Source organism: Lactuca virosa, chromosome 8 (assembly GCF_052849685.1).
Source record: "Lactuca virosa cultivar CGN04683 chromosome 8, Lactuca_virosa_CGN04683_v6, whole genome shotgun sequence".
NCBI classification, from domain to species: domain Eukaryota; kingdom Viridiplantae; phylum Streptophyta; class Magnoliopsida; order Asterales; family Asteraceae; genus Lactuca; species Lactuca virosa.
Genome location: NC_136433.1, coordinates 160485037 through 160511861, shown reverse-complemented (window position 1 = coordinate 160511861; position 26825 = coordinate 160485037). Strand labels below are relative to the sequence as shown.

The following is a 26825-nucleotide window of genomic DNA, read 5'->3' as shown; positions in this document are numbered from 1 at the left end:
TACTTATTCATGTACCCCGTTTGCATTTTATGTCGTATTATGTATTAGTTATTTATGTACCTGTTTTGTTAATTCTTTTTTAATTGCGATTGAGGAAACAACATACATTAAAAGTAAGGGACATTTATTAACTAGTCACAAAACACACGTACAACAACAAGCAACTTAACTAACGAAAAACAATTACCTTAACCAACATGCATATTAAAAATGAGGGACATTCTTTAAAAGATTCCATGCATCTGCGTGGGTAAACTCGCTACTATCATATTCAAAACGGTATAGTTCCAAAGCCACCTGTCGCAGAATGTCTTCATCCATATTTGCATGTTCATTATCCAACTCGTTATAAATACGTTGAAATTGTTTCACCTTTATTTTCAAATCCAAAAACTTCGCTTTGACATATCTTCTTCTTCGATATTGAGTACGCCCCATTAAATGGTGAAACAAATGACAGACACGAGACCAAAATGATCCAGCACGAACTTGTGGGGGACCCGGTGGAAAATCCTCCTCTACAGTTACAATCCAAGCTTGAACCAAAGCGACCTCCTCCTCGTTCCTCCATATATGTGGTACAGGTGAGTCCATAATTGCAAGGGGAGAAGTAATGCGATACAATTAAAATAGATATTAACAACTATTTATAGCGACTCCTTATTTTCCCGGTGCAATGGCTTGTCAACTCAAGTAGCAGTGTATTGTGTTGTTATTCGACGGAATGACTTATCAACTCGAACAGTGATCTGTTGTGTTCTCACTTAGTACACTGCGTTCGTCAATTAAGTTTGACTATGAATTGCAGACATATTAGAAGATTGGACTGCGATATTGTGTATAAACTACTATAAATTGACATTAAGTTAAATAAATAGTTTACTAAACGATGTTACAGCTGTTCATATATTATTTTTGAGATTTTACTCTCTTTGTTTCAATCAAAATGAGTTCTATACCATGGAGCAATGACGAGTTCTTGGTTCTTACACGTGCTTATATTCATGTGTACGAGACCAGCAAGTTGAACGATCCAATGTTTTGGAGTCGTTTAACCAATATTTTCAACGCTGAAAACCGAATGACTACAAGAAACGATCGTGACGAACTAGACATCTTTGCAATATGGTATGAAATGAAAATCGAAGTTCTATTATTCAACGATGTTTATACCAAAATTGACGACACCCGTTTAAATGCTACTGAGGAGGTCATCTTGGTAGCTGCTAAGGGGGAATACAAGTCATTAAGTGACGGTTTGGAATTCCAGTTTGAAGCCCCTTGGAATATTTTGAAATATATCCCGTTTATTTAAAATCTATTTCAGTTTATTAGGTGGGTACTAGGTTATTTTCATGTATTACATATGTATTGGATGCATCTTCTATGTTTAATTTTAATTAATAAATGCCCATTGCATTAGTTTTCACAATACATTAGAATACATTACTAACAAGAATTCCATGAACCATTACAAACATTACAACAATTACATGAAAAACAACGAAATACTACAAACAAAGCATTAAAATAAAAAACAAGTCCATGGGTTATTATTAACGGAAATTAGAGAGGTCTACATGAAATACTGATTATTTTTAACAACCTTCCAAACTTCCTCATATTCGAAGTCTCTGTCGTCACGCTCACAGATGTAAAAATCTGTAACAACTTCCAAGAACTCTTCTTCATCCCGACAACGAAGTTTGGTACTTTTCGCATAATTACACGCTCGATTGAACCATGTCACTTCTTCCTTTACATCCATCCATTTAGTAACAACATCTGATTGTTCTCGTTGTTGTCCTTCTCCCATCTCATGGTTGAACAAAGCTGTTATGCGAGTCCATACATCACCTACTAGGCAATGCGGGGAAGCAAGTAATGATACACCATCCTTAACACTTAGCCAGCATCGTGTAAGAACCAACACCTCGTTTGTCGTCCATGGCCTTTCAGAATTGGAACCAGGTACTTCATTCGAAGAACTTGCTGCATTTGACGACATTTCTAAATATGGGAGTTCATTTCGTTTAGGTGATTTGGGTGTTTGGTTTTTAGATCTTAAACATCTATTTATATTAATAAATACAGGACTATGAATTACAACTTTGACTACGAAATAGTTGCATTTGGACTATGATTTGCAGGTTTCTGTAGTGACTTATCATGTCAAACAGTCATTTATGTCTTGTCACTTAAGAGTTTGACTACAATTTGCAGGTTACTGCAGTGACTTATCATGTCAAACAGTCATCTACGTCTTGTCCCTTCAGAGTTTGACTACGATTTGCAGGTTACTATAGTGACTTGTCATTAATATCTAGTCATTTCAAAGTTGGACTATGAATTAGAACTCTTACTACGAAATGGTAGCATTTAGACTAGTATGTATAAATACCACTTATAGCACCAGTTTTTTATAATGTCGACTTTATTATGAGTTCCTCACACAAATTCGAAGTTTGCTCATGCAACGAAGTAGATTGTTACTACTGTGATTCCGTCGACCCTTTTTTTACACCCTCTTCAGCCGGGCCATATATGTCAGATGAAATTTTTGAAGAATTGAAGAAGGCTGAAGAACAACAAGAAGAGGACAAAGAGTCATCCCGACTTCTCACTCAACGTGGTAATGATATTGCATCGAAATGCAAACAAGCTCAAGAATGGATAGACCTCAATAAAAACAAAATCAAATAGCATGAAGAATGCATAAAAAAGACTAAGAAGGCAATCAAAACAACTAAAAAATGGCTTGCTGAGAAGGACGAGCAGTTGATACACATTATGGTGCAAAAGGATCGTTTGGAAGACAAAATGAGAATTAGGGATGACTATATAACAATGGAGAAAGAGAAGTACCCATTGCAGTTCCCTGAGTTTAAAAACTAGTTACAAAATTGTTGTAATATTATCATGATACACCTTTGGTTGCAAAAGGATCGTTTGTTGTTTTTTTTAAGTAACATCTTGTAATTGTTATAATCTGCAAACTAAATTTTATAATATAAAAGCTTCATTAATTGTTATAATCTACAAACTAAACTAAAATATGAAAGCATAGCAATGTCTTGTAAGATTTAATAAAAAAAAATTACAATACATAATAAGTTAACAACTCTTCATTTCAAGGTTGTTTTATATCAAAATCAGCGTCATAGGTTTGTGAGCAACTCGCTGAACCACCAATATTAAATGTCATTTCTGCAGTAGAAATTGTGCGACGTGCTCCACTACCGGACGCCCTTCCAGTACAATTGTTTCTCGTGTGTCCTAGTTGACCACATGTAGAACACTCTTTTCTAATTGGACTCTCGCCTTGGGATGGAATGCGGTATGTGTTTCTTGGCCTGCCTGGTTGACGTTTATCCAATATAGGTGGCTTAACAATCATCAAATCATCGGGGATATCCCATTCGGATGGCTTTGGCAAAGGGTTTATTGATTCCTCATACGTTTTCCTTAGTGTTTCGGTAAAGTAAGCATTTAATGCATACCTCGAGCAGTCTTGGTAATTGTTCACTGTTAAACATCTTATGACATGACCACAAGGTATCCCATCAAGTTGCCAATGCCTACATGTACATGTTATATGTTGGAAATCAACAATCACGTTTTGTGCCCCCTTTTTGACCTCGCATTTCATATTTGAGATCATGCGAACATCCCACTTACTAAAACTTTTTTTTGTTTTCTTTTACAATATCATCGGCCCAAGGGGTAAGTATTGTTGTTGCTTCCGCTAAAAAAACAGGCAAAATGAAGAAGTTAAGATCAATAACATTAAATTAATAAAACATTAATATTAAAAATTAACTTAATACCTGCAAAGTTACGTCTTTGAAACCACCACTGTTGCATTGTTGCACGAAAAAAATCGATCAACATAAGTATCGGCACCTTACGTACGTGTCTAGATAATGCATTTATAGACTCCGCACTGTTGGAGGACATAAGATTGTATCGGTTCCCTTTAAAATGTTCCCTTGACCAAGTTTCTGGATTTATACTTTTTAAGTACTCCCATACTGGTTCTTTTGTCTTTTTCATAACATCCATGGCAGCGTCAAAAGCATCAACTATGTACGCCCTACAATCCTCCTAAAAAATTCCTTTAACTGTGTTACTCTTCCTGAATCTAGATACTATGTTGAAATACAAATTGACACCACATATTATGTGATGAGCGTGAGGAAAAATGTTGGCAACGGATGTTGCTATAGATGGAGACATATCATATATAATTGTAAGCTCCTGCATATTGTCTATGCAATCACGTAGTTTTTGAAAAAACCATGTCCAAGAATCGGTACACTCATTTTTGCATATACCATATGCAACCGGTAATATTTGGTTTTGTCCGTCCTTAGTAACTGCAAGTAACATGGTACCTTTGAACTCGCCCTTTAGGTGAGCTCCATTTACTACTAGGGTCGGTTTACAAAATTTGACAAAAGCGCGTACCTACAATACATTGTATATCTATTCAAATACACCAAAATAAAAATGAAAAAAATTAATAAAATATTATAATACTAACCGAGCAACCAAGTGCGACGTACAAAAACTCAAAGCGATCATCACCATATGTTTTAATATGTGTCACCGTACCCGGATTATGTTTGACCAAATTGTGACAATAAGCCGGAAGTTTGGTAAAAGAATCATCTTTCGTACCCCTTAACAACAACAATGCATATTTCTTCACACGTCATGCCTGATGGTATGAGATATTGATATTCAATTGAGCATTCATATCATTAATAATATCTTTTCCCCGATAAACTCTACTATAATCTTCAGCCAAAACATCAGCAATATATTCACCCAAAACATATTTGTTTGCTTGTCGATGATTAGGTTGCAAAATTGTTGAAGAACATGTGTGTACATCAACAAATTTATTCACTTGGAAAAGTCCATCAGAATTTTTAATTGCTTTTGCTCTTAGTAACCACGAACAATTTTTCGAAACACACACAGCCTCATACCTTGATTTGGTGGATCTACTTGTCCTCGTCTGAAAACCTTCTCGAAGACATTTTTTTACCAATACACCGCTTTAAAAGTTCTTTGTTCTTAAATATACTCTTACATTCAATCTTTTGAAGATTCATGTCTACCATCTGTGTTGGGATATCTTCATTAATATCAACTGGGCATGATGGTACAGGGGGCATACCGTAAAAAAGGTTATCGGGAAACTTAGCTTAACTTCATCGCCCAACTCATCTCTATCTGAATTGCTTTGTAAGTCGGTTATATCTAAACGTACATCAGCAACATCAACATAATCCCCATAAACATGCTTTTTTTCATTTTTTTGACTCGAATTTTTTTCTTTTTACTTTTATCTACTACACGCCTATTCATAACTTTAACTTCTTGTTCGGCAACATCATCACAACGACCACCCACATCATTAAGATATGTACCAACATCATTATCACCAACATACTTGTAATTCTCAGGATCCACATAGTGAATAGGTGAATAACTAACATTAACATTTTCAGCAACACTGTGAAACTGAGGTACACTAAGAGTATTGAAAGTACCTATCGGATTGTTGCTCCCTTTATAACTGCATAAATTACCAACCGGCTGATTTCCACTGTGACCAGCCTCATTAACCTCATCTCCATCATCAACCACCACAAACACTTTGACAGCCCTTCCTCCACTACATTTGATTACATTTATCAACATTCTAACATCCATGTCTTCAACTATAGCTATATAATAATTCAATTCAGGATGATGGAAACAAAGAGTAATTCTATATTTGTCTAACAAACCAACTTTGCTTCTCACCAAAGATACAAAATCACTATAACTAATATACTCAGAAAATATCAAAGCGAATTCAGAAATACCTCCATGTGGACATACGTATTCCAGATTTGTTTCAATAACTTGTCATCTCCCACCGATTACAAGACAAACCAAATATTCAATCATTTTTTTAGAGAGATTTTAGAGAAATTTCCTAAACAAATAACAACTAAACTGATAATTTTCTACAAAAGTTTATATATAGTAAGATTATTTCGTAGTCAAACCAATTGATTTCATAGTCAAAATAAAAAAAAATTAATTTTTTTTTTCGTAAAATCGCAGATGGAATACAGAGGAAATCGCAGATGGACTGTGTCCATCTGCGATTTAAGCCTTCCCTGCCCTATATATATAGAAAAAAAAAATTATAAAAAATAATCCACCTGCGAATGTACAAGTGGCTAAAGCACACTTGTGCTTTAGCCACTTGTACATTCGCAGATGAAATGTGTAAATCGCAGATGAACCATTCCCATCTGCGATTTTTGTGGCCATTTTTGCAATTTCAATTTTTTTTTGGCTATTTTCCACAAAGTAATTAGTATTTTTGGCTATTTTTGTCATTTTTCTTTATTTATTTTTAACAGTTAACACCTACCTTTTAAATCTACTCATAATCATCCAACTTAAACCCTCAACTCCTTAAAAAAAGAAACATCTTTTACCTAAACGATCTCTTCACATAGTATGAAACTTTTACTATTTAGGTTCCATAAATACTTCATGAAATTCTATTTTCCATAAATTATTGAGATCTTTTTATGTATAGCATGTGATTTTATCTTTTTGAAAGCATATTTTTGTTCAATCTTGTTGCTTCATCTTTCATAAATTAGGTTTTCTCGATAACAAATTCATAAAATAAGATATTGATGATATTTCTTGAATTCATAAAATGAGATATTCACGATATAATTTTTGTAGCAGAAAGTATTTATTCAATATGCAGAGTCGTTTCTTCACTCTGCAATCATATAGTATAAACCATTATGGGTTGTTATTTTGATGGTCAGAAAGTTATATTTGGCAAATAGTTAGACTTTGTTATCTTTCAAATATTTTCGATATCCTGAGGCTGGTATTGTTATCTATATATATGATGAAAAGGATGTAAGCGGATTTATATATAGATGTTGTTCTTTATATGTTATCACAAGTTATTTAATGGATCATATTTGTCAACGCTCGTTGGTCACCCGTCAAACAAAAAGAAATTCTTTTTGAGAAAATGAATATCTTAATTTGTTTTATAGTCAACGAATTTGACTTTACTACTAACTATCACTTGGTAGCCCACTTGATAATATTTAGTAAACTCATCCCCACATGAGATCAAGTTCAAATCCTTAAGGTTTCAGTTAGGATGGCTATAATAAGGTAACATAACATCACTTGTAAAACAAGACAAAAATGTCTTTGTATATTTACCACATGGTGAACCACCTTCATAGGAATTTTATCTAAACAAGAATACTTCTTTAAAAAGTATATTTGTTTTGTTCAATGTTGTTGATATGTAGATACTTGCAAATGGTGGTTGTACTGCTCAAAAAGGATTGATTCTTAAAAGTATTGTATGTGATCAATCAACCTAAACCTTTTGCTTAGGCTTAACAAAGTGGCTCGGGTGACGTGGACTCGGCAACAAGAAGTCGAGGAGAGAGAAAGGGCCATTGTTTTAAAAATTCAAATTTCTTTCCAACTCAATTCCAATCTCAACCCCAATTTCAATCCCAATCCCAATCTCAATCTCAATCTCAATCTCAATCCCTATTTAAATTTAAAAATGATTTCAACATTTCAACCAATTTACACAAATGACTGTAAGGATATTAAAGTAAAACAATACAAACAAAATAAACATTAATGTCTTGATTTTTGATTGCTTTATGATTATACAATAATATAAAAATATAATTTGTGTCTAACAGGAGCTATAACGAAATTTTGCATAATACAAATATTTAAAATCAGTTACAACCGTTACGTCGACGATACTCATACAATATAATTACAACAATATAATGTGCCAATGCACCCATCACGACAAAAACATGAAATATTTGGTGACTATGTCCAACCAAATCAAACCAACCAGGCTTCCACTTCTCAGGTACCCGAGTAGCATAAAACATGGCCCCTATCAGATACGAAAAAGCCATAGCAGATTCAAAACCTAAAGTCGTATTCCTCTGAGGCACGTTCCAATTAACAATGGTAGCATGGATCATAGGGATTACCCCGAAAAGACCCATTGCCACAAAAATTATTGTCCGAATGAATCGGTATTTCCCACGTGTTCGTTTAGGGGAAAGGAGTATAATGACTGCTAAAACACCGAGTATGGATATTGTTGTAAGGTAAACATATTGCCATATGGTGTCGCATTCAAAGAGGTAATATATTGGAGGGAAAAATGAGGTGATGATCATAACTGCTATTCCGATGTAGTCTAACTGACTCAGTAGACAGTTTAGGTGTTGCGAGTGACAAGAGAACAGGTGGCATAAGCTACTTGATACGAAGCAAAACATTGAACCACATAAAAAGACAAATAATGGCCAACGTGGTGTGTCTATTAGCGGTGGTGGTGTACCCGTATCCGAAGGAAAAACCCTAGAAAAAAAATATATATTATAATAAAAACAATACAACTTTTATTTGGGAATAAATATCTTGAAATTATGATATGTATTTAAGCCGAATAATAATTAGTAAGTACCATTTGGAAAGGTTAATGAAGTCGGCCACTTGATAAAATTCTGTCAAGTTTGCAACTGTGAGTACCAAAAACGCAACAAATCCAATCACGTGACTGCATATACAAAATTCAATGTAGTTATTATCAATAAAAAAATGTGTGGGTTGTATCCTATAGGGTAAAAAAAACATAGAACATACTATTATCTGTATAGATAATGTTACAACGATTTAAATATTGGTTTTTAATTCTAAAACATTAAATCGAAACTTGAAATGAAAATTGACAGGTTGAATATAGGTGGGTGTTGCAGCTTGCACCAACCTTACCCCAAATTTTGTTGATTTTTTATTCCTTCTAGAGATAATATAATTCTGGGAAAATCTCACATGATCCGATTGTATGTACACATTCTGATGAATACAGGTTATAGATAGTTTTAAGATAATTCATCCAAAAAAAAACAATGAAATCGTATGGGAATTTTTCATGATCTTGATGATATATACTAATATACAGTATACACGCTTTGATGAAATCGAGGGAGAGAATCAACTTATCCTTTAAAATCGTAACCTGAGAATTTAGATCGATCCACACACGCGTTCGAGAAGAGATTACGAACTTTTCCCCTAAAATTAATAGTAAAACTCGAAGATAACGTAACATATCTAGGGATCATCTATCGATGAAAGAGAAAATCAGGACGTTTTTTCCTAAAATCAGCGGCAATATTCGAACAAAACTACGGAATGATTGTAACATGTATATGTCGAATCATATCATGACAACGAGAAAAGACAGAATTACGAACTATTTCCCTAATTAATGGAGAAAATTGAAAAGGAAAAATGTCAGATCGAGAGAGTGAGAAGATGAGAGCACTTACGTCCATATATTAAGAGATTCATTGTGGCATAAGAACAAGGAAACGAAGGCGTGTTTAAGAGACCATTCAGCTCTGTAGTAATTCAAGATGTACTCATTATCCTTCATATATTCCGGCAGTTCTTCATACCTCAGCAATGGAAACTTGTTCCTCTCCTTCTTCTCTGTCGGGCTTGAGTTCAGAAACTCTGTTTCATCCATGTCTCGCTTTTCACTTTTCCCCCTTCTTCACTTTCTCATGTATAGTGTGATTTGCGAGCTCCAAAAATGGGGAATCAAAGTATCAAATTTAAGATATTTTGCGAGCCTCCCTCCAAAATAAATGTACACACCAACTATGTATGTTGTATATCTTATGAAGTTCTATTTATTTATAATTATAAATTGAAACTTGTTTATAACAACTTATAATCGTTAAGAGTCATACCTAACAAAGTGGTATGGATTTTATTTGTGTAAATTATTTTGTGAAAGTAGCTCTATGCTTTTGAAAGTTAATCAAGGATATAAGTTTGGCGTTTTTGGAATGTAGCTTTTGATTTAACCTTTTAGCCTTTAAGAAAAAGCTTAAAAATAAACGTTTCGTTTTACAGAATGAATTTTTAGTTTTTATTTTAATTAAAATGATATGAATCCAACAACTACTTCGATCATGTATGGGCATTGCAAAAATTTTCTTTGGTTTAAGGACATGTCAGTCGGTGCATATAGATGAGGCAGCTTTGTTCTTTGACAAATGATTGTGCAGGTCTATCGAGGATATAGTGGTATGTGGAGGCCCCTTCTTTGGAGACTTTCAGTGGCGTTTGGCTTCCTTACCTATTTGTTTCGGTGGTTTGGGTTTGTACTCGGCATACGAGGTTTCCTCTTACGCATTTGTAGCCTCGATGGCCCAGTCTTGGGCATTACAAGACCACATCTTACGTGACAGTGGCATATGTGGTATAGACTTTGATTACCTATGTGTCATGACTCGTCTTCGCGATACGATTCCGGGATTCGACTGTAGCGGTTTCACTAATAAGGACACCCCCCCCCTAAATCCCAAAAAGCATTGGTGTGTGCCCTTTTTAGCAAAATCGTCAAAGATATGGAAGTCGACTCGACATGTCTGTTAGACAGAAAGCAGTCTTTGAGTGTCTTCGGGCACCTCATGTTCAGGATTTTCTGCTAACTATCCCTATTGATGGCATTGGCCAGCATATGTCTCCTGTGGAGTACCGAACTATCCTTCGTTATCGCCTCATGATTCCTCTATTCCCAATTGACGAGATATGCCCAGTTTGCCGCATGTTTGGATACCTTTGGGGAACATGAGGTTCATTGTAGGGAGCTCCCTGGTTTCAAGTACAGACATGATGTGGTTAGAGATGTTCTCTTTGATGCTTGTCGGCGTGCTGGTATTTCTGCGAAGAAAGAAGCGCCAGTGAACTTTTTGACGGACCCGCGGGATGGAAGATCCACACTTAGACCGGCTGACATTTTGGTCTTTGGATGGGTAGGAGGGAAGCACGCGTGTGTGGATCTTACTGGGGTCTCTCCACTCGTCGGTTTGAGGAGCGGGGGTTTTACAGCAGGGCATGCCGCTTTGAAAGTCGATGTGTGTAAAGTGGCAAAGCACGAGAATGCATGTATAGAAAATCAACATGTGTTTATGCCTTTTGCATTTGATACATTTGGTTTTCTCGCACCAGAGACAGTGGAGCTCCTCAACAGAGTCCAACGGGTCATGCATTCTAATGTCATATCTCCTAGATCCACAGATGTTGTTTTCAAAAGAATTAGTTTTGCCATCCAGAAAGGGCTAGCGGCGCAACTTGTTACCCGTTTGCCTTCCATCGATATGTATTGAACTATATTAATAGAAATCCAATGGTATATGTTTGAATCCCAGATTGTGTTTGGTTTTGGAAAAAACAATTTTCAGTTTTCTTGGAAAAGTTTACAACGAAGATGAGTTTTTATTTTCAGATTTCATTGAAAATTTTAGAAAACGCATTTTATTAAAACTTTTCAGTTGTCATTTTCCATTGTTTTTTTTAATAAGGGAATGGTTAGGTAGATAGGGTAGGGTGGGGTGGGCCCAGGTAGGTTGGGGGCGGGTGTGTAGGTGTAGCATAGCCAAGGTGTGGGTGAGTGGGTAATGGAGTGGGTGGGTTAGGGGTGGGTAGTGTGGTAGGTGGGGTAGGGGTGACGATTGGGTGTCGATGGGATGGGGTGAAGGTAAGCGTAGGGATAAGTGGTGGGTGAGGGTCGATGGATAAGGTGGTGGGTGTAGGTAGATGGTAGTGTTAGGTACATAAGGATTGGATGGGTAGTAGTCGATGGGTATGAGTGGGGTAGGTAATGTATGTGTGGGGTATGTGGTGGGGGTGGGGTGGGAGCGGAGGCATGGTATGTGGGTGAGGATTGGGGGTGTGTGTTTATATATTTTAGGGAAAAAAATTGAAAATAGAAAAATATGGAAAACAATAATTATCAGTTTTTTAAGTTCGTAATTTTGGAAAACGGAAAATTTTTGTTTTCCATAATTATCTTGGAAAAGTTATCAAACCAAACGCACGTTCAAGATTTTCACCTTTTTTGAAAAACTATAAAATTTTCCACAACCAAATACAATCTTAGCTTTTCGAAGATTTTAGTTTTTATTTTTGGAAAAAATTCGTTTATATCCTTATAAATTTTTAATATTACTACATATTCTTGTAAATTTTAAAATTACATATATATCCGTTTCAAATTATAAACTCATATATATATATATATATATATATATATATATATATATCCAAAATCGTAATTTAGTTAGGTATAAATTAAATAATTATTAAAAAATTTATCTAACAATCAAAATTTCATATGATTGTATTGAAGTACCCTTCCCAATTAACTTTTGTGCCCGTTAAAACCTTCGCCTACTAAAAAGGGAAACCCTTAACTGTCAATCTTGTTCGGTTCTTCAAGGTTCTTCCAATTTATTGGTGGGTTTTCTTTTTTATCTTTAATTATCCGTGAAAAATAAAACATAATCCAAATCAATTGAAATGAATCGGTTCAGGGACATTGTTACAAAGATCGAGACTACAAGGAATTACATAATATACTCATAACCTATGTGTATATTCCAAAAACAGTGATAAAATTTTCATTTTTATTTTAATAAAAAAATCATCAAGTATTCATAAGAAACCAACCAAAGTATGTCAAATAAGAGTTATTATCATAATAGCATGTGGCTGTGTCAAGTCCGTATCAACCCCCGGGTCCGTATCAACCAAAAATAAAAGCAAGTAGCTGTGTTGGGTCTGAATCAACCCCTGGGTCTGTATCGACTTTGAGCCTAGATTAGCTCCGTACATAAATCATACAATCACATCAGTCAAAATCATACAACAACATACATTCTACTCATACAGTACAGTGGGTCGGCCTTAGTGCCTTCGACCCACTTAAGGTGGTGTAACGACCCAATTTTAAAAAGAAATTTTTCATTTTTAAATAGCCAAAAACACTTTCCATAAACCATAAAATCTCAAATACATTTGTTTTCAAATTCATAACAATAACACTATGATTCCAAACATCAGAATGTCCCATAAAAACGCCTGAGAGAGAGTGCATACCGCGTCATCAAGCCATGCCCTTGCCCTTAGGCTCAGATGTACCTGCAACAAATCCACAAACTGTAAGCTAATGCTTAGTGAGTTCCCCAGAGCATACCCCACACAATCCACATAATCATATTAGCTATAAAAGCTACATATCCACGTAAGCCATGCATACAAACATATAGGAATGTCATGGGCTCCCCCACATGGACTTACACCGAAATGTCATGGGCTCCCCCCATGGTCTTTAGCTGACAAGCCATGGGCTCCCCCACATGGTCTTTCATCCAAGTGCCATGGACTCCCCCCATGTTCTTTAACTGACAAGCCATGGGCTCCCCCACATGGTCTTATATCCAAGTACCATGGGCTCCCCCCATGGTCTTCCCTGCAAGTATCACATAATAACTAGCATACCACTTACCACATAGCTAACTATCATACCACATATCTCTACATCAGCTAGTGTACAACATATCACAAAATGGACGGGCCTTGGTGCCTTAGACCCATTGGTATGGTGAGGAGACTCACCTCTCGTGAATGCTGGACTGACAAGATAAGATCCAATAAGTCCCAACACACAGCTCCAACTCAACTACCTACAAGCATCATGTGATTAACTTGTCACGATCCCTAAATACCATAAATACCTCAAAGTCAACTCTGGTCAACCCTGGTCAAAGTCAAGGCCAACAGTCCATGTTGACCCTAACTCGTCGAGTGCATCCAACAACTCGTCGAGTTCTTTCAAAGTCTAGAAAACCTGGGACAAACCCTAGCTAGCTCGCCGAGTTGTCTCATCGACTCGACGAGTTCACTCAATGTCCAGTGAGACAGGGAAACCCGATCCAACTCGTCGAGTTACCAGGGCAACTCGTTGAGTCCCCTCCCCCCCTGTTTGCTTATTCCGATGATACGTCGAATGCAGGGACTCCAGGGCTTAGATCTGAAACCTAAAGGTGTCTAGAAGGATAAAGTTTCCAACTTTATCCTCTAGAACCACTATGAATGTTCTAAAGCCCTTGACAAAGGTTGGAAAGCTCAAAATCTTAGCCATGTGGTCCAAGACTCTAGGGATCTGGAATCCCTCCTTTCCAGAAGAGTTTCTAGCCCTCAAAACGTTCCAAAGATGGAGGCTTTATGGACATGCATGTCCAATGCATGTCTTGAAGTCAAAATGGCCAAAAAGGGGAAAATATACTCTAAAAACCCTTGCATGGCATCCTTGTTTGACCAAACGCTAGATCTAGCTCACCTTGGGACCATTTTGTTCTGGATATTCATAAAGCTGCAAACTTTATGAACCTCGTGCATGCAATTAACAAGAATGATAGGAAATGAAGAGTAAACTCAAGATCTATCCATATTTTAAGATAAAAATCGAATCTTGAAGACTTACAACAATCCACAAGATGGTCAAGCTCAAAAGTGAGGGCTTTGTTTGTTGGATCTTTTCTTTCTTCTCAATATCTTCTTCGTCTTAAGCTCCACAAGTCACTCTAGCTCACAATATGAGAGAAAATGGGGATTAGGGTTTAGCACAGATGTTCTTAGGGTTTGGAGGCTGATGAAAGGTCAACCTCAAGGTTCTTAAGGAGATTATATAGGGTGCAAACCCTAAAATTAGGGTTTTTCCTTTACAACACCTACTCGTCGAGTTAGGCCTTCCAACTCGTCGAGTAGGTCTTAGATCCCGCGTCCTCATAAATGATCTCTACTCGATGAGTTGGAGCTCCCCAACTCGTAAAGTCCCAACACAAAACCCTAAAACTTAGAAGATTAAATAATACCTGGAATAGGTGTTACAAATCACCCCACTTGAACTAGACTTCGTCCTCGAAGTATGCTGACGCGAATAAGTCCGGGTAATGATCCCGCATCTCATCCTCCGGCTCCCATGTCCATTCGGAGCCCCTTCGGTGCTGCCACCGCACCTTTACTAACTTCACCTCCTTGTTTCGAAGAACCTTGGTCTTCCTATCCCGAATCGCGACAGGCCTCTCAATGTAGTTCAGGCTCTCATCCACTTGAATGTCGTCTAGAAAAAACCACCGCGAACCCTCGTCTGTGACACACTTCCGAAGCTGAGATACATGGAAGGTGTTGTGTATCTGACTAAGCTCGTCTGACAGATCCAAGCGATAGGCCACATTGCCTACCCGGGCAGTAATCCTGAACGGTCCGATATATCGGTGCCCTAGCTTGCCCCTCTTCCGAAACCTAATGACACCCTTCCATGGTAATACTGTTAGTAACACAAAGTCCCCCACCTGGAACTCAAGATCTGATCGCCGCCGGTCAGCATAGTTTTTCTGACGGCTCTGTGAGACTCGCATCCGGTTGCGCACCTGCTGAATCAGCTCGGTAGTCTTGAGCACTACTTCGATGCTCCCCATGACTCGGTGTCCAACCTCGCCCCAACAAACCGGGGTCCTACACTTCCGACCATATAACATCTCGAACGGTGGTCGGTCGATACTAGCATGATAACTATTGTTATATGAAAACTCTGCTAGTGGGAGATATGTATCCCAACTCCCTCCAAAATCCAACACGCATGCTCGAAGCATATCCTCAAGTGTGTGGATTGTCCTCTCACTCTGGATATTTGTCTGGGGGTGGTAAAATGTGCTAAAATGTAACTGAGTGCCCAGTTCCTCGTGGAACTTCTTCCAACATCTATATGTAAATCGGACATCCCGGTCTGAGACCACCAACACTGGCACCCCGTGCCTAGCTACTACCTCTCACACGTAAATATCCGCCAATTTCTCAACGGAGATGCTCTTGGAGATCGGAATAAAGTGGGCACTCTTCGTCAGCCTATCCATAATAACCCATATGGGTTCCACGCCCCTCGTCGTCCTCGGTAACTTCGTGATGAAGTCCATATAGATCTCTTCCCACTTCCACATAGGAATGGGTAGCGGCTGCACCATGCCGTGCGACTGCTGATGTTCGGCCTTGACCTTCCTGCAAGTCAAGCACCGCTCCACGAACCAAGCGGTATTCCGCTTCATGCAGGGCCACCAATAGCTCAGTCTTAGATCTCTATACGTTTTTGTAGCCCCTGGATGTATAGAGAACTTGGACTTGTGTGCCTCCTCTAATATCTTATGTTTCACTACCCCAGTCAACGGTACCCACACCCGGCCACACTGGATCAGAAGACCTCGACTATCCCGAACAAACAAGGGATATTGACTCCTAATCCGCTCTATCTTCCAATTCTCCTTCTTTACACCCTCCACCTAAGCTTGCTTGATCAAATCCAACAAAGGAGAGATCACTGTCATCCTCAAGCAAACGTTCCCAATCAAGGAACCCGCCGTCTTATGGCTCAAAGCATCGGTCACCACGTTGACCTTCCCTGGATGGTACAAGATCTTGCAATCATAATCTTGTTGGATTAATGTCTAAGTCCATAACTATAATTGGTAAGACCTGACCCGACCCGGCATGGTCCATTTGGGTTGCATGGCATCATGCATTTGGATAGACTATAATGAGAGAAATAACACTTAAGGTTGGTTAATATATTATAAGTTCTAATATATATTAATAAGATTATTTAATTAGTATTGATCAAGAATTAATCTAGTATTAATTAAGTGATCAAAAGAAGACTAATTAAATACATGGGTTGATTGTGTAAACCATCCATACTTATATAGTGGGCTAATGCTCCATGGATTGTCAAGTTGGGCTAAAACCCATAAGATGCTCCATGGATGCTCCATGGTGTATTTGTACCCATGGATCATGGAAATGAAAGGCCATGACAATTAGGGTTTACATGGTGTAACCCTAACTATATAATGATCTTATTCTTGGAGAAAATCGGCCACTATGTGTGATAGAAAGGGCTAGCCGATTTGATGAAGTATTCCAATTCTCTCAAGTTATTCCAAGTGTATTTGGTGTTGTGTGAACCATTTGAGGTGTCACACTTGGGGCAATAGGCACTCAAGCTTCATGAAGTCATTCTACATAAATGAGGTATGTAATTCTAACTTGATATATTCATATGAATCAATGTTATTATGCTAGTTAGGATGAATACCTTGGAAAGTTCATATTTGCATGTCTAATAGAGAAAACATAGATCCAAGGTATTTAGGGTTGCATGTACACTTAGGAGTGTTAGAATGCTCAAAACCCAACAAATCTTTCATTACATCCAACCACCTCCTCTGCCGCATGTTCAGGTTCTGCTGATCCATCAAATACTTCGAACTTTTGTGATCAGTGAAAATTGTGCACCGAACTCAATACAAATAGTGTCTCCAAATCTTGAGGGCAAACACCACTGCCCCCAATTCCAGGTCGTGAGTGGGGTAGTTCGCCTCATGAGGCTTCAACTGCCTCGAGGCGTACGCGATCGCATGACCCCTCTACATCAATACATCGCCTAACCCCATGATAGACATATCAGAGCACACCACCAAATCATCCAACCCATCAGGTAATGCTAAAATCGGGGCCTCACGTAATATCTGTCTCAAGGTCTCAAAAGCCAACTGTTGATCCGGGCCCCGCCTAAAAGTCACATTCTTCTTGGTCAACCGAGTCAAAGGCACCGCAATCTTAGAGAAATCCTGAATGAATCTCTGATAGTAACCTGCTATACCCAAGAAGCTACGTATCTCTGATGCATTCTTCGACACTTCCCACCGCATCACTGCCTCAATCTTGGTTGGATCAACCAAAATACCCTCTTGGTTGATGATGTGCCCCAAAAACTGTACCTCTCGCAGCCAGAAATCACACTTGGAGAACTTAGCATACAGCCTCTCCGCTCTCAGTGTCTCCAATACCTCCCTCATATGCTGCTCATGCTACTCCTTGGTCTTAGAATAGACCAAAATATCATCAATCAAAATGATCACTGACCGATCCAGCATCGGTCTGCACACCCTGTTCGTGAGATCCATGAACGCTGGTTGGGCATTGGTGAGCCCGAATGGCATCACCACAAACTCAAAGTGCCCATACTGAGTCCTGAAAGCTGTCTTCGGTATATCCTCATCCTGAATTCTCATCTGATGGTATCCCGACCGAAGATCAATCTTGGAAAACCAAGACGCACCCTGCAGCTGATCGAACAAATCATCGATCCTTGGTGACGAATAACGGTTTTTCAGCGTTAGTTTGTTTAGCTCTCGATAATCAATACACATCCTGTGTGACCCGTCCTTCTTTTTCATGAACAGGATCGGTGCTCCCCACGGGGAACTGCTCGGACGGATAAACCCTCGGTCTAGCAGCTCCTGAAGTTGCGTACATAGCTCATGCATCTCGGGCGGAGCTAATCGGTACGGTGCCTTCGCTATCAGATCGGCACACGACACCAAATCAATGCGAAACTCCACCTGACTCTTCGGAGGCACTCCAGGTAACTCCTCGGGAAAGACATCCCGAAACTCCTATACAACCGATACACTGCCCAAATCTGTCGTGGTCTCAACCCTCGTATCCGAGATATATGCCAGAAATCCCCAACAACCCTGCTGAAGAAGTCTCCTACCCCTTGCAACTGAACAGAGGGTTGGCCCCTGCGAGGCCCTCTCTCCATGAATAACTAGTTCTCCCCCACTTGGGGTTTGAACCCTCACCAACTGGCGCTCGCAATCGATCATGGCCCCATTGGCCCCCAACCAGTCCATACCGACGATCACCTTCAGTCCTCGTAATGGTATCGGGACTAGATCAACACGAAACCTCTCCCCAAGCACATTCAGGACACAGTCCCGATACATCCTCGCAGCACTCACAGTGCGGTCGTCCGTAATCTCAACCTCAAGCGGGGAATCCAAAGTTCCCGGCGCATCCCCGAACTTCTTGCTAAGCGCAAGAGATACAAACGATCGGGTAGCACCCTAATCGAATAGAACATGAGCCGACATACCATTGACCAAAAAGTTCCCTTTACATGAGTACAAACATATACATAAGCAATACAAATCTGTATCCAGCAGGAAGGATAAAACACGTACCAGCCATGACGTTTGGCGCTGCCCGAGCCTCCTCGGTAGTCAACTGAAATGTACGGCTCTTCACTGTTGGATCATCCTTCTTAACAGGGAGGCCATCAGTAATCTTCATTGTGGCGGGCGCAGGCACCGCCACTGCTCCTCCTCCTTCATGCAACCTCGGACAATCAGCCTTTTTATGGCCAGTCTGGTTGTAGTGGAAACAAATCAGGCCCTTCTTGGGGCAATCCCTGCTCAAGTGACCCGGCTGGCCACATGCGTAACATCCTGAGCCCGCTATCCGACAAGCCCCACCATGCGGTTTATCGCACTTGGCACATCGGATACAGCACTGGTGGCCCCTAGTGGAAGAATCCAAGGTCTTAGGCTTTTTGGCTTGACCTACTGCTGTTTGTGCCTTCTCGGGCTTCCGCTTGGTACGGAACTCCAACTCCATCTCCCGCTCACATGCCTTCTCCACTATCTCATTTAGGGTCTTGCACCCTGTAAAGCTCACAAACTCACGGATATCATCCCTCAGCATGGAATGATACCTCGTCCTCCTCATGTCCTCATCTGTAGCATACTGTGGGATCAACAATGCTCGTTCCCGAAACTTGGCGGTAATCTCCACCACAGTCTCGGTAGTCTGCTGGAGTTCCTGAAACTCCCTCACCAACCGTTGCACCTTAATAGTTGGCGCAAACTCCAGATCAAAGCGTCTGACAAACTCTGCCCATATCATCTCAGCCACACCGGCTGCCCCCACCTGGCTAGTCACCTCTCCCCACCAGTCTCGGGCTCGATCTCTCAACATACAATAAGCAAAACCCACCTTTGTCGCATCAGGGTAAGAACTCGTGTGCGGGGCGTTCTCTATGTCCGCCACCCAACGTCAGCTAACAATGGGATCCCTGACCCCAAAGAAGTCCAGCGCCCCACTTAGCACATAGCTAACTATCATACCACATATCTCTACATCAGCTAGTGTACCACATATTACAAAATGGGCGGGCCTTGGTGCCTTAGACCCATTGGTATGGTGAGGAGACTCACCTCTCGTGAATGTTGGACTGACAAGATTGTTGGATTAATGTCTAAGTCCATAACTATAATTGGTAAGACTTGACCCGACCCGGCATGGTCCATTTGGGTTGCATGGCATCATGCATTTGGATAGACTATAATGAGAGAAATAACACTTAAGGTTGGTTAATATATTATAAGTTCTAATATATTAATAAGGTTATTTAATTAGTATTGATCAAGAATTAATTTGGAATTAATTAAGTGATCAAAAGGAGACTAATTAAATATATGGGTTGATTGTGTAAATCATTCATTCTTATATATGTGGGCTTGTGATCCAAGATTCCTTATGTTGGACTAAGTCCATGGGGTGACCCATGGATACTCCATGGAGGTTAAAATCCATGGAGCATAAGGAATGGGTAAAGTTATGAGTTACATGGTGTAACCCTAATAGCCACCATATAAAAGAATCCCATGGCTCAAGAAATCGTGCACTAATGTGTGAGTGTGAGGGCTAGACGATTTCAAGGAGTGTTCAAGTTTCTCTCAAGTTATTCCAAGTGTATTTGGTGTTGTGTGAACCATTTGAGGTGTCACACTTGGGGCACTAGGCACTCAAGCTTCATGAAGACATTCTACATCAAAGAGGTATGTATTCTATCTTGTTATATTTATTATTTTGTATGCTAGATTAGGATAATACCTTGGATGTTCATAATTGTATGTATAATAGAGAAAACATAGATCCAAGGTATTTAGGGTTGCATGTACACTTAGGAGTGTTAGAATGCTCATAACCCAACAGTGGTATCAGAGCCTAGGCTTGTTTTCTTGTTATACTTGCAAAAGTAGCTGAAAAATCGAGTTGGATGCATATATTCGATTGTTTTGGCTGGAATTGGACTAGGAACATTACCCTAAGATGTTTTTGGACTTATAAACTTGTTTTTGATGTGGTAATGTTCATGCTAATCCAATTTCTAAGATAACTATCATAATTTCAAGATTTGTATTAGTTTGTATGTTCATGCTAATTTCTTGAAGATTGATGATTTGAATTATCTTGTTCTTATGAGGTTCTTAGATTAATAGAAAAGTTGTGTGAAATAGTTGTTTTCAATCCATTTTAATCTAAGAGTTGATTCCAAAGTGTGTTTTTGTAACTTGTCCTCAAGTTATATGAAAAGTCACATTTAAGAATCATAAAACTCATAAAAGTTGGCAAAGGTTACAAAATGAAGAGTCTCTTCATTAAATTAAAAAAAAATGTAACCTTAATTAGTTCCATAAGTTACAATAAAAAAAAGGTTATTTTTTTTTATTAATTAGTTTAAAGTCTTCCATAACTTGTCCTCAAGTTATGGAACTTGAAGAGTTTTTTTTTTTTTTTAATTAAAACTACTTTAAACTCATAAGTTATGGAATTAATTAGTTTTGAATAGTTTCAAAACTTGCCCTCAAGTTTTGGAATTTGAAAAGTTTTCACTTATGAATACTTTAATTCCAAGTTAGCCCTTAGAATTTTAAAAGTTAAAATTCAACCCTTATACTTTATAATATTATAAGTTAATAATATTTATATATATGTATAAGAGTAAAGTCAGTCTTACCGTTAGTAGGCCTCATTCACGAAGTCGGTCTATAAGGGGGGTATAAGGTTACTGCCTATAAAATGGCAGTTTAATGGGTGTCCACTCTCACCCACCGCTTCCTTGACTGGTGGAGGGTCGTTAGCCGAACGGGTAGGACAAGGACTATAATTCTCCTTTCATTAAAAGTATTAATGATAAATACTAAGTAACTAAACTCTTATTAATACCCAATCTTAGTTACTTAGGAAAATGTGAATTTGGTGCTAACCCATGAAATTACACTTTGCACTTTGCTTAAGTCGTTAGTGGAGCGTGTGTGGTTAACCGGCACACTAACCTGGACTTAACAAGGTAGGCAAAGGGTAACTTAATATTTATCATAGTATCGGTGGAGCGTGTGTGGTTAACCGGCACACTGATTAAGGGGTAAATATTAAGGGTACCAAGTATATTTGCATGGTTATTCACACCTTGTTTTGTGATCCTCGGCATCCCAGTCACAAAACCTGAAGGGCACACTCGAGATTGAAACATGCCTTTGAACAGTTCAATGAATCTCAAAGATCTAGGACTTTCAAATCCAATTAAAACCTAATAAATTATTTCGTTTTTCATGGTGGAAATTGGTGAATCGTCATTCACCTACCTTCAAATATTTTATAGCTTGGATTACGGCATCCCTCTTCTAAGTTATAAAATAGTTTGTTGGGTCCTAGCCTTAATATTTCATATTGGGTGTCATATTAAGGACTTTAAATCAACTATCTTGAATATCTCCCAAAAAGATGTCTGGTCTAGACATTTATGATCTTCCCAAATCTCTTGAAAGAAGCTTTCCTAAATGAAGATGATGTCTCATGGATATCATACTTCTTTCACCTCCTCCAATTATTCTCCCTAACCCACAAGTTCCTAAAAAGTTTAAGGTCACTCAAGCCCTATTGGCAAGGCAAGGTCTAGGTGTGATCACATCTTGGAGATGTAGTCACATATTGACAAGCCGGGAGAGTTGGGTGTCAATGTCTTGAGAAAGTTGGTGGCTCAACTACTTTCTAAGTCACATAGTGAGTTCTTTTGGGAATCCTATGAAACAGACTAAGACAAGACCCTTAATGATCTTATCTATTTGCTAAGATCAACTTCCTAAAACGCTATGGACATTGACAATGATGACATTGTATATCCAGTAAAGCTCTCTCTTCCCAATGGAAAGGGATCGGCCATAGTCAACTCGGTTGACCCAATGGTAAAGAGAGAGGCGAAGTCTGAGATAGTCCCATTATCAAGGGTCCATAGGTAACTATTGCCAAAGGAAGGGGCATTGGTTACGAAGCTGCCAAATTTACCTAAGGATGTTAAAGTCAATAAGTTTGGCTCTACTTCAGGTAAAGTCCATTGTCTAACTCTATTAAGTACATGCTGATTCTGATCGCGAAGATGGATTTCAATCGCATGGTTCGGTGATCAGAATTTTGGGCTATTACTTAAGAGTTATGATATTTATATTGCTTAGGAATAGATAACAACAAGGTTTTCATATGGATTGTAAGGATAAGTTTTTCCGCAAAGTTTTAAAATAAAAGAAAAAAGGTTTTGATTTTATTTATTTTAAGTATCCTTACAATGGCATTTGTGAAAAGTTGTTGCTTATAAGATTCCATTGATAGCAATATTGGAAAAATGGATTTGATTCTTTCGGTTGTGGTAGTGTCTAATATTACCAAATAAGGAAAGATTCTCATCACCCAAGGTTCAATTGGACCGAAACTTGGAATCATGCAAGTTGTATAGTATGATGAATGAGATCTTTCAGCTTGGAAAATTAAGACTAATTCCTTATGTGAATAAGGAAAGGACTAAGGGATCGAGTACACATTCTTGTGCACTAGTCAAGTCCACCACAAAAGATCAAGAAGACTATTCGTCATGATTTACTTAAGTTCAGTAAATATGGTTATACTTATAAGTTTAAGTATAAGTCTGTAGCATTGGAGAAGTTTCAATGTGAGACAGAACGAATAAGAAGAATCAAAGTATGGCAGAAAGATAAAAGTTTCTCAAATCTGAAAAGATGGGAGAGTACTTTAGTATCATGTTTATGATCATCTTAATGATTAAGATACCATATCACAATTGGTCCTCTAAAGTCAAAAAGAGGAGTCATGAATTGTTGAAATGGTTAAATCAAAAAGATGAGTCATACTTCATTCCAAAACAATTCTTAGAGTCATACTCCAAGATTGTAACTTGAGTGACATATCTTAAAAAGGGTTTGTTAACACTAGTCAAATGTAAGAGTAAAAGGTTATCTACTCTTGTACATTTGAAATTGGTAAGTTGTGATGTTTTGGATAAAACAGAGACCAACTTAGGCCAATTGTGTAAAATGTTAGTCTTGATAAAGAATCCGCACTATCTCTTGAATATTTGACAAGGGAGTCTTATATGTCAAGAGGACAGTGGGAGTCTTAAAGCTCTTGAAAGTTTCAAGACTTAATCAAGAATAAAACCTAAAGTCCTTCACTAGCACACGACTTGAGGTTTATAACCTATCGTGTTGAAATTTTTGTGCCTATTCAAGTTGGCTTTGCATAGGAGTTCTGAGAGTTCTCAATTGGTTGCACAACTACTTGGAAGCAATGGCAGGCACCTGAGCTGCCAAATGGCAAGAATTTAAGATTGCACAAGTTTAATCAATATGAGTTTGGATTTGTCACTAACCTTGTCGTGTGATTATGGTTTTGACAAATTCACATGGATAAGAACACATACACTATTAAATCTAAGTGTCATAAGGTTTCTCTCCGATTCATGAAAATGATGGTGAGGAAACACTTTCACTAAGTAGATTTTAGCTAGATAGCAATTGTGATATTTGCATTCTCAAAGTCGTTAGTGGAGCGTGTGTGGTTTACCGGCACACTAACATGGACTTGTGAGAAGTGGCAAAGGTATAAACAATTGAGACTATGATTACGACATCCCTTTTCATAGTTCTAAAATTGTTTAGACACACATGTGAGCTATCTAAGAGAGGTGTATGATTTTGATAAAGTTTTATCAAAACAATCTAGTATCAGAAATCTGAACTTTGGTAAGAAAGTCAGCTGATTTCTGAGTACATGTCAAAGCTAGTGGGAGCATAAGTGTTATGCTAATAATCATCATGTTAGTGGGAGCATGATAATTATGACAAAGGTTGCAAGTTAGCAATGTTAATTATAGAAAACAAAAGTTTCAATTCGTGAGGTTGCAGGGGTTGAAAAAGTTGTTTTGCTATAATTAAGGGAGAGAAAATTATACTTCATTTCAATTCTAAAAGCTTAGATTGAGTTTTTAATCGTATTTAATCAAGGATATATATATATATATATATATATATATATATATATATATATATATATATATATGAATTTCATGTTGGAATGGCTCAACATAAGGAAATTCTATATATGGGTCCATTATTTGCGTTCTAAAATTCGATTATGATTACGACATCCTTTTTCATAATCTGAATTTTGAGAACTTGGCAAATTGAAATGGAAATATTATAGCAAAAGACTGGTTTAGTCTTTATGTGAGACATCATGAATCGTGTCCCATATGCTTCGGATATAGGATCGATTACATGTGCTATATTCATCCTTTCTAAAATTTTCCAAATGACTGGGGCATTATGAAGGGAAAAGGTCTAGAATTGGATATGACTAAAATGATTAAGCAATTGTCAAGGACAATCTAAGGTTTACCAAAGATTGGTTGCTCAAGGACAGTTGGAAGTATAATGTTAATTCTGGAAGGACCATATTGACATAATCTGTAAGGAGGCAACTCTTGTTCAGAAGTGATAGTCAAAATGGAATATGGAAATGTTTCAAAGTTAGAAATTATTCAGTATGTGTAAGATTAGGAAACTTAATGAAAGAAGGATGTTTCCAAGGAGCTGACCTCCTTTGGAATGCTCTGTAATGATTGTTGTCAAGTCTTTCTGACTTTGTGCATAATCATTAAGAGGATCAATGCATATAAGTTTAGAATCTAACAGATTTCAGTAAATGGCATGAATTTGGAATTCTTGCATTTGCAGTAAGGATTTGGGACTGTGAAAAGAGGATCATTGGAGTGATGTTCAATTGATATATTTTACAAAGTAAAGATCATAGACAAACATAGTATGCATACTTGGTGTATGGCATGACTAGTGTTTAGAAAACATAGTGTACATGCTTGGAGCATGGGACAACTATTGTTTTAAATTCAAGTATAAAGTTGATAAAACCGAAACAATGAATAATGAGTAATCATTATGGTGATAAATAAAAGTGTTTATTTATATTCATAGGGTTTGATACCATATTTGATTCATTTATTCTTGTGTTTCACTTTGCATGTTTTGACTTCCAGAATAACTAAGTCGCTCTTCCTGAATGATTAAGTTATTCAAACCATCCACAGTCGGTCATATGTTGGAAGTAGATATGAATCAAGACTGTCATGGGTTGGTTTGTAGAGGTCCAAGTTGGTGGACAAAGTGGTGCTACAACACTCATGAGTGCTCATAAGTTCTGAGTATTGGATTCAACCCGCGCTCATTGGAATCACTTCGTGGATTTTATCACGAGTGATCATGAGACGATAATATCTTATATTCTTCAAACCTAGAGATATGAATTGTTACTATGAGTTGGTTATACATTGATTGCACGAAAACGCATTGGTAACTCGATGTTATAAAACGTGCCTTTGTGTATGATTCAACAAGTAGTAGAACAAGCCATATGAGTCGAAGTTTATCCATTCCTTTTACCTTCGGGATAAAAGCGATATTTGTGGGCCCCTCGATGATTTAAAGATGATACATGTGAGTGCTTGGCCAAGCCAGGACTGATTTGATTTGTTCAATCAGTCAGTCATCATGAATCGGAAATCGGGAAACAACAAATGGACAGAGAGAATGATTGATAATCCATGTCTCAGTCCATATGATATCTAGAATGGAGGAATATATGATCCCTTATCTAATGGACAAGTCATTGACAAAGGTCAGAGTTCATCGACAAGGTCAGAGTTCGACAGAAGCTTTTGAGAGCTACGATTGCTGATCGGTTCCTGAAGTCATACGCAATAATAGTTTTAGACTTATCCAAGTGGGAGACTGTTGGATTAATGTCTAAGTCCATAACTATAA

At 38.0% G+C, this 26825-nt stretch overlaps 2 protein-coding genes across 2 annotated transcripts; both read right to left on the bottom strand.

The window, feature by feature from the left end:
• Nucleotides 1-3130: 3130 nt before the first annotated feature.
• LOC145131010 (uncharacterized) lies at nt 3131-4062 on the bottom strand. Its single transcript, XM_079065750.1, has 3 exons — nt 3828-4062; nt 3685-3745; nt 3131-3578 (listed from the first exon to the last, which is right to left on the bottom strand). The coding sequence occupies exons 1-3, from the start codon at nt 4060-4062 to the stop codon at nt 3131-3133; spliced, it is 744 nt and encodes a 247-aa protein (XP_078921876.1).
• Nucleotides 4063-7698: 3636 nt separating this feature from the next.
• On the bottom strand, nt 7699-9802 carry LOC145128355 (heptahelical transmembrane protein 1-like). The gene is made up of 3 exons (XM_079063156.1): nt 9432-9802; nt 8564-8656; nt 7699-8457 (listed from the first exon to the last, which is right to left on the bottom strand). Exons 1-3 carry the CDS (start codon nt 9629-9631, stop codon nt 7812-7814), a joined length of 939 nt encoding a protein of 312 aa, XP_078919282.1. The 5' UTR covers nt 9632-9802; the 3' UTR covers nt 7699-7811.
• Nucleotides 9803-26825: the final 17023 nt, after the last annotated feature.

Excerpts from the sequence above, each read along its gene's own strand:
- LOC145128355 (XM_079063156.1), bottom strand. The coding sequence starts at position 9,631 with ATGGATGAAACAGAGTTTCTGAACTCAAGCCCGACAGAGAAGAAGGAG. Across the intron at positions 8,657-9,431 it reads GAATCTCTTAATATATGGAC|TCACGTGATTGGATTTGTTG; the intron begins GTAAGTGCTCTC and ends TTGTATATGCAG. Across the intron at positions 8,458-8,563 it reads TTCATTAACCTTTCCAAATG|GGTTTTTCCTTCGGATACGG; the intron begins GTACTTACTAAT and ends TTTTTTTTCTAG.
- LOC145131010 (XM_079065750.1), bottom strand. The coding sequence starts at position 4,062 with ATGGATGTTATGAAAAAGACAAAAGAACCAGTATGGGAGTACTTAAAA. Across the intron at positions 3,746-3,827 it reads TCAAAGACGTAACTTTGCAG|CGGAAGCAACAACAATACTT; the intron begins GTATTAAGTTAA and ends CTGTTTTTTTAG. Across the intron at positions 3,579-3,684 it reads GTAAAAGAAAACAAAAAAAA|GCATTGGCAACTTGATGGGA; the intron begins GTTTTAGTAAGT and ends ATGTACATGTAG.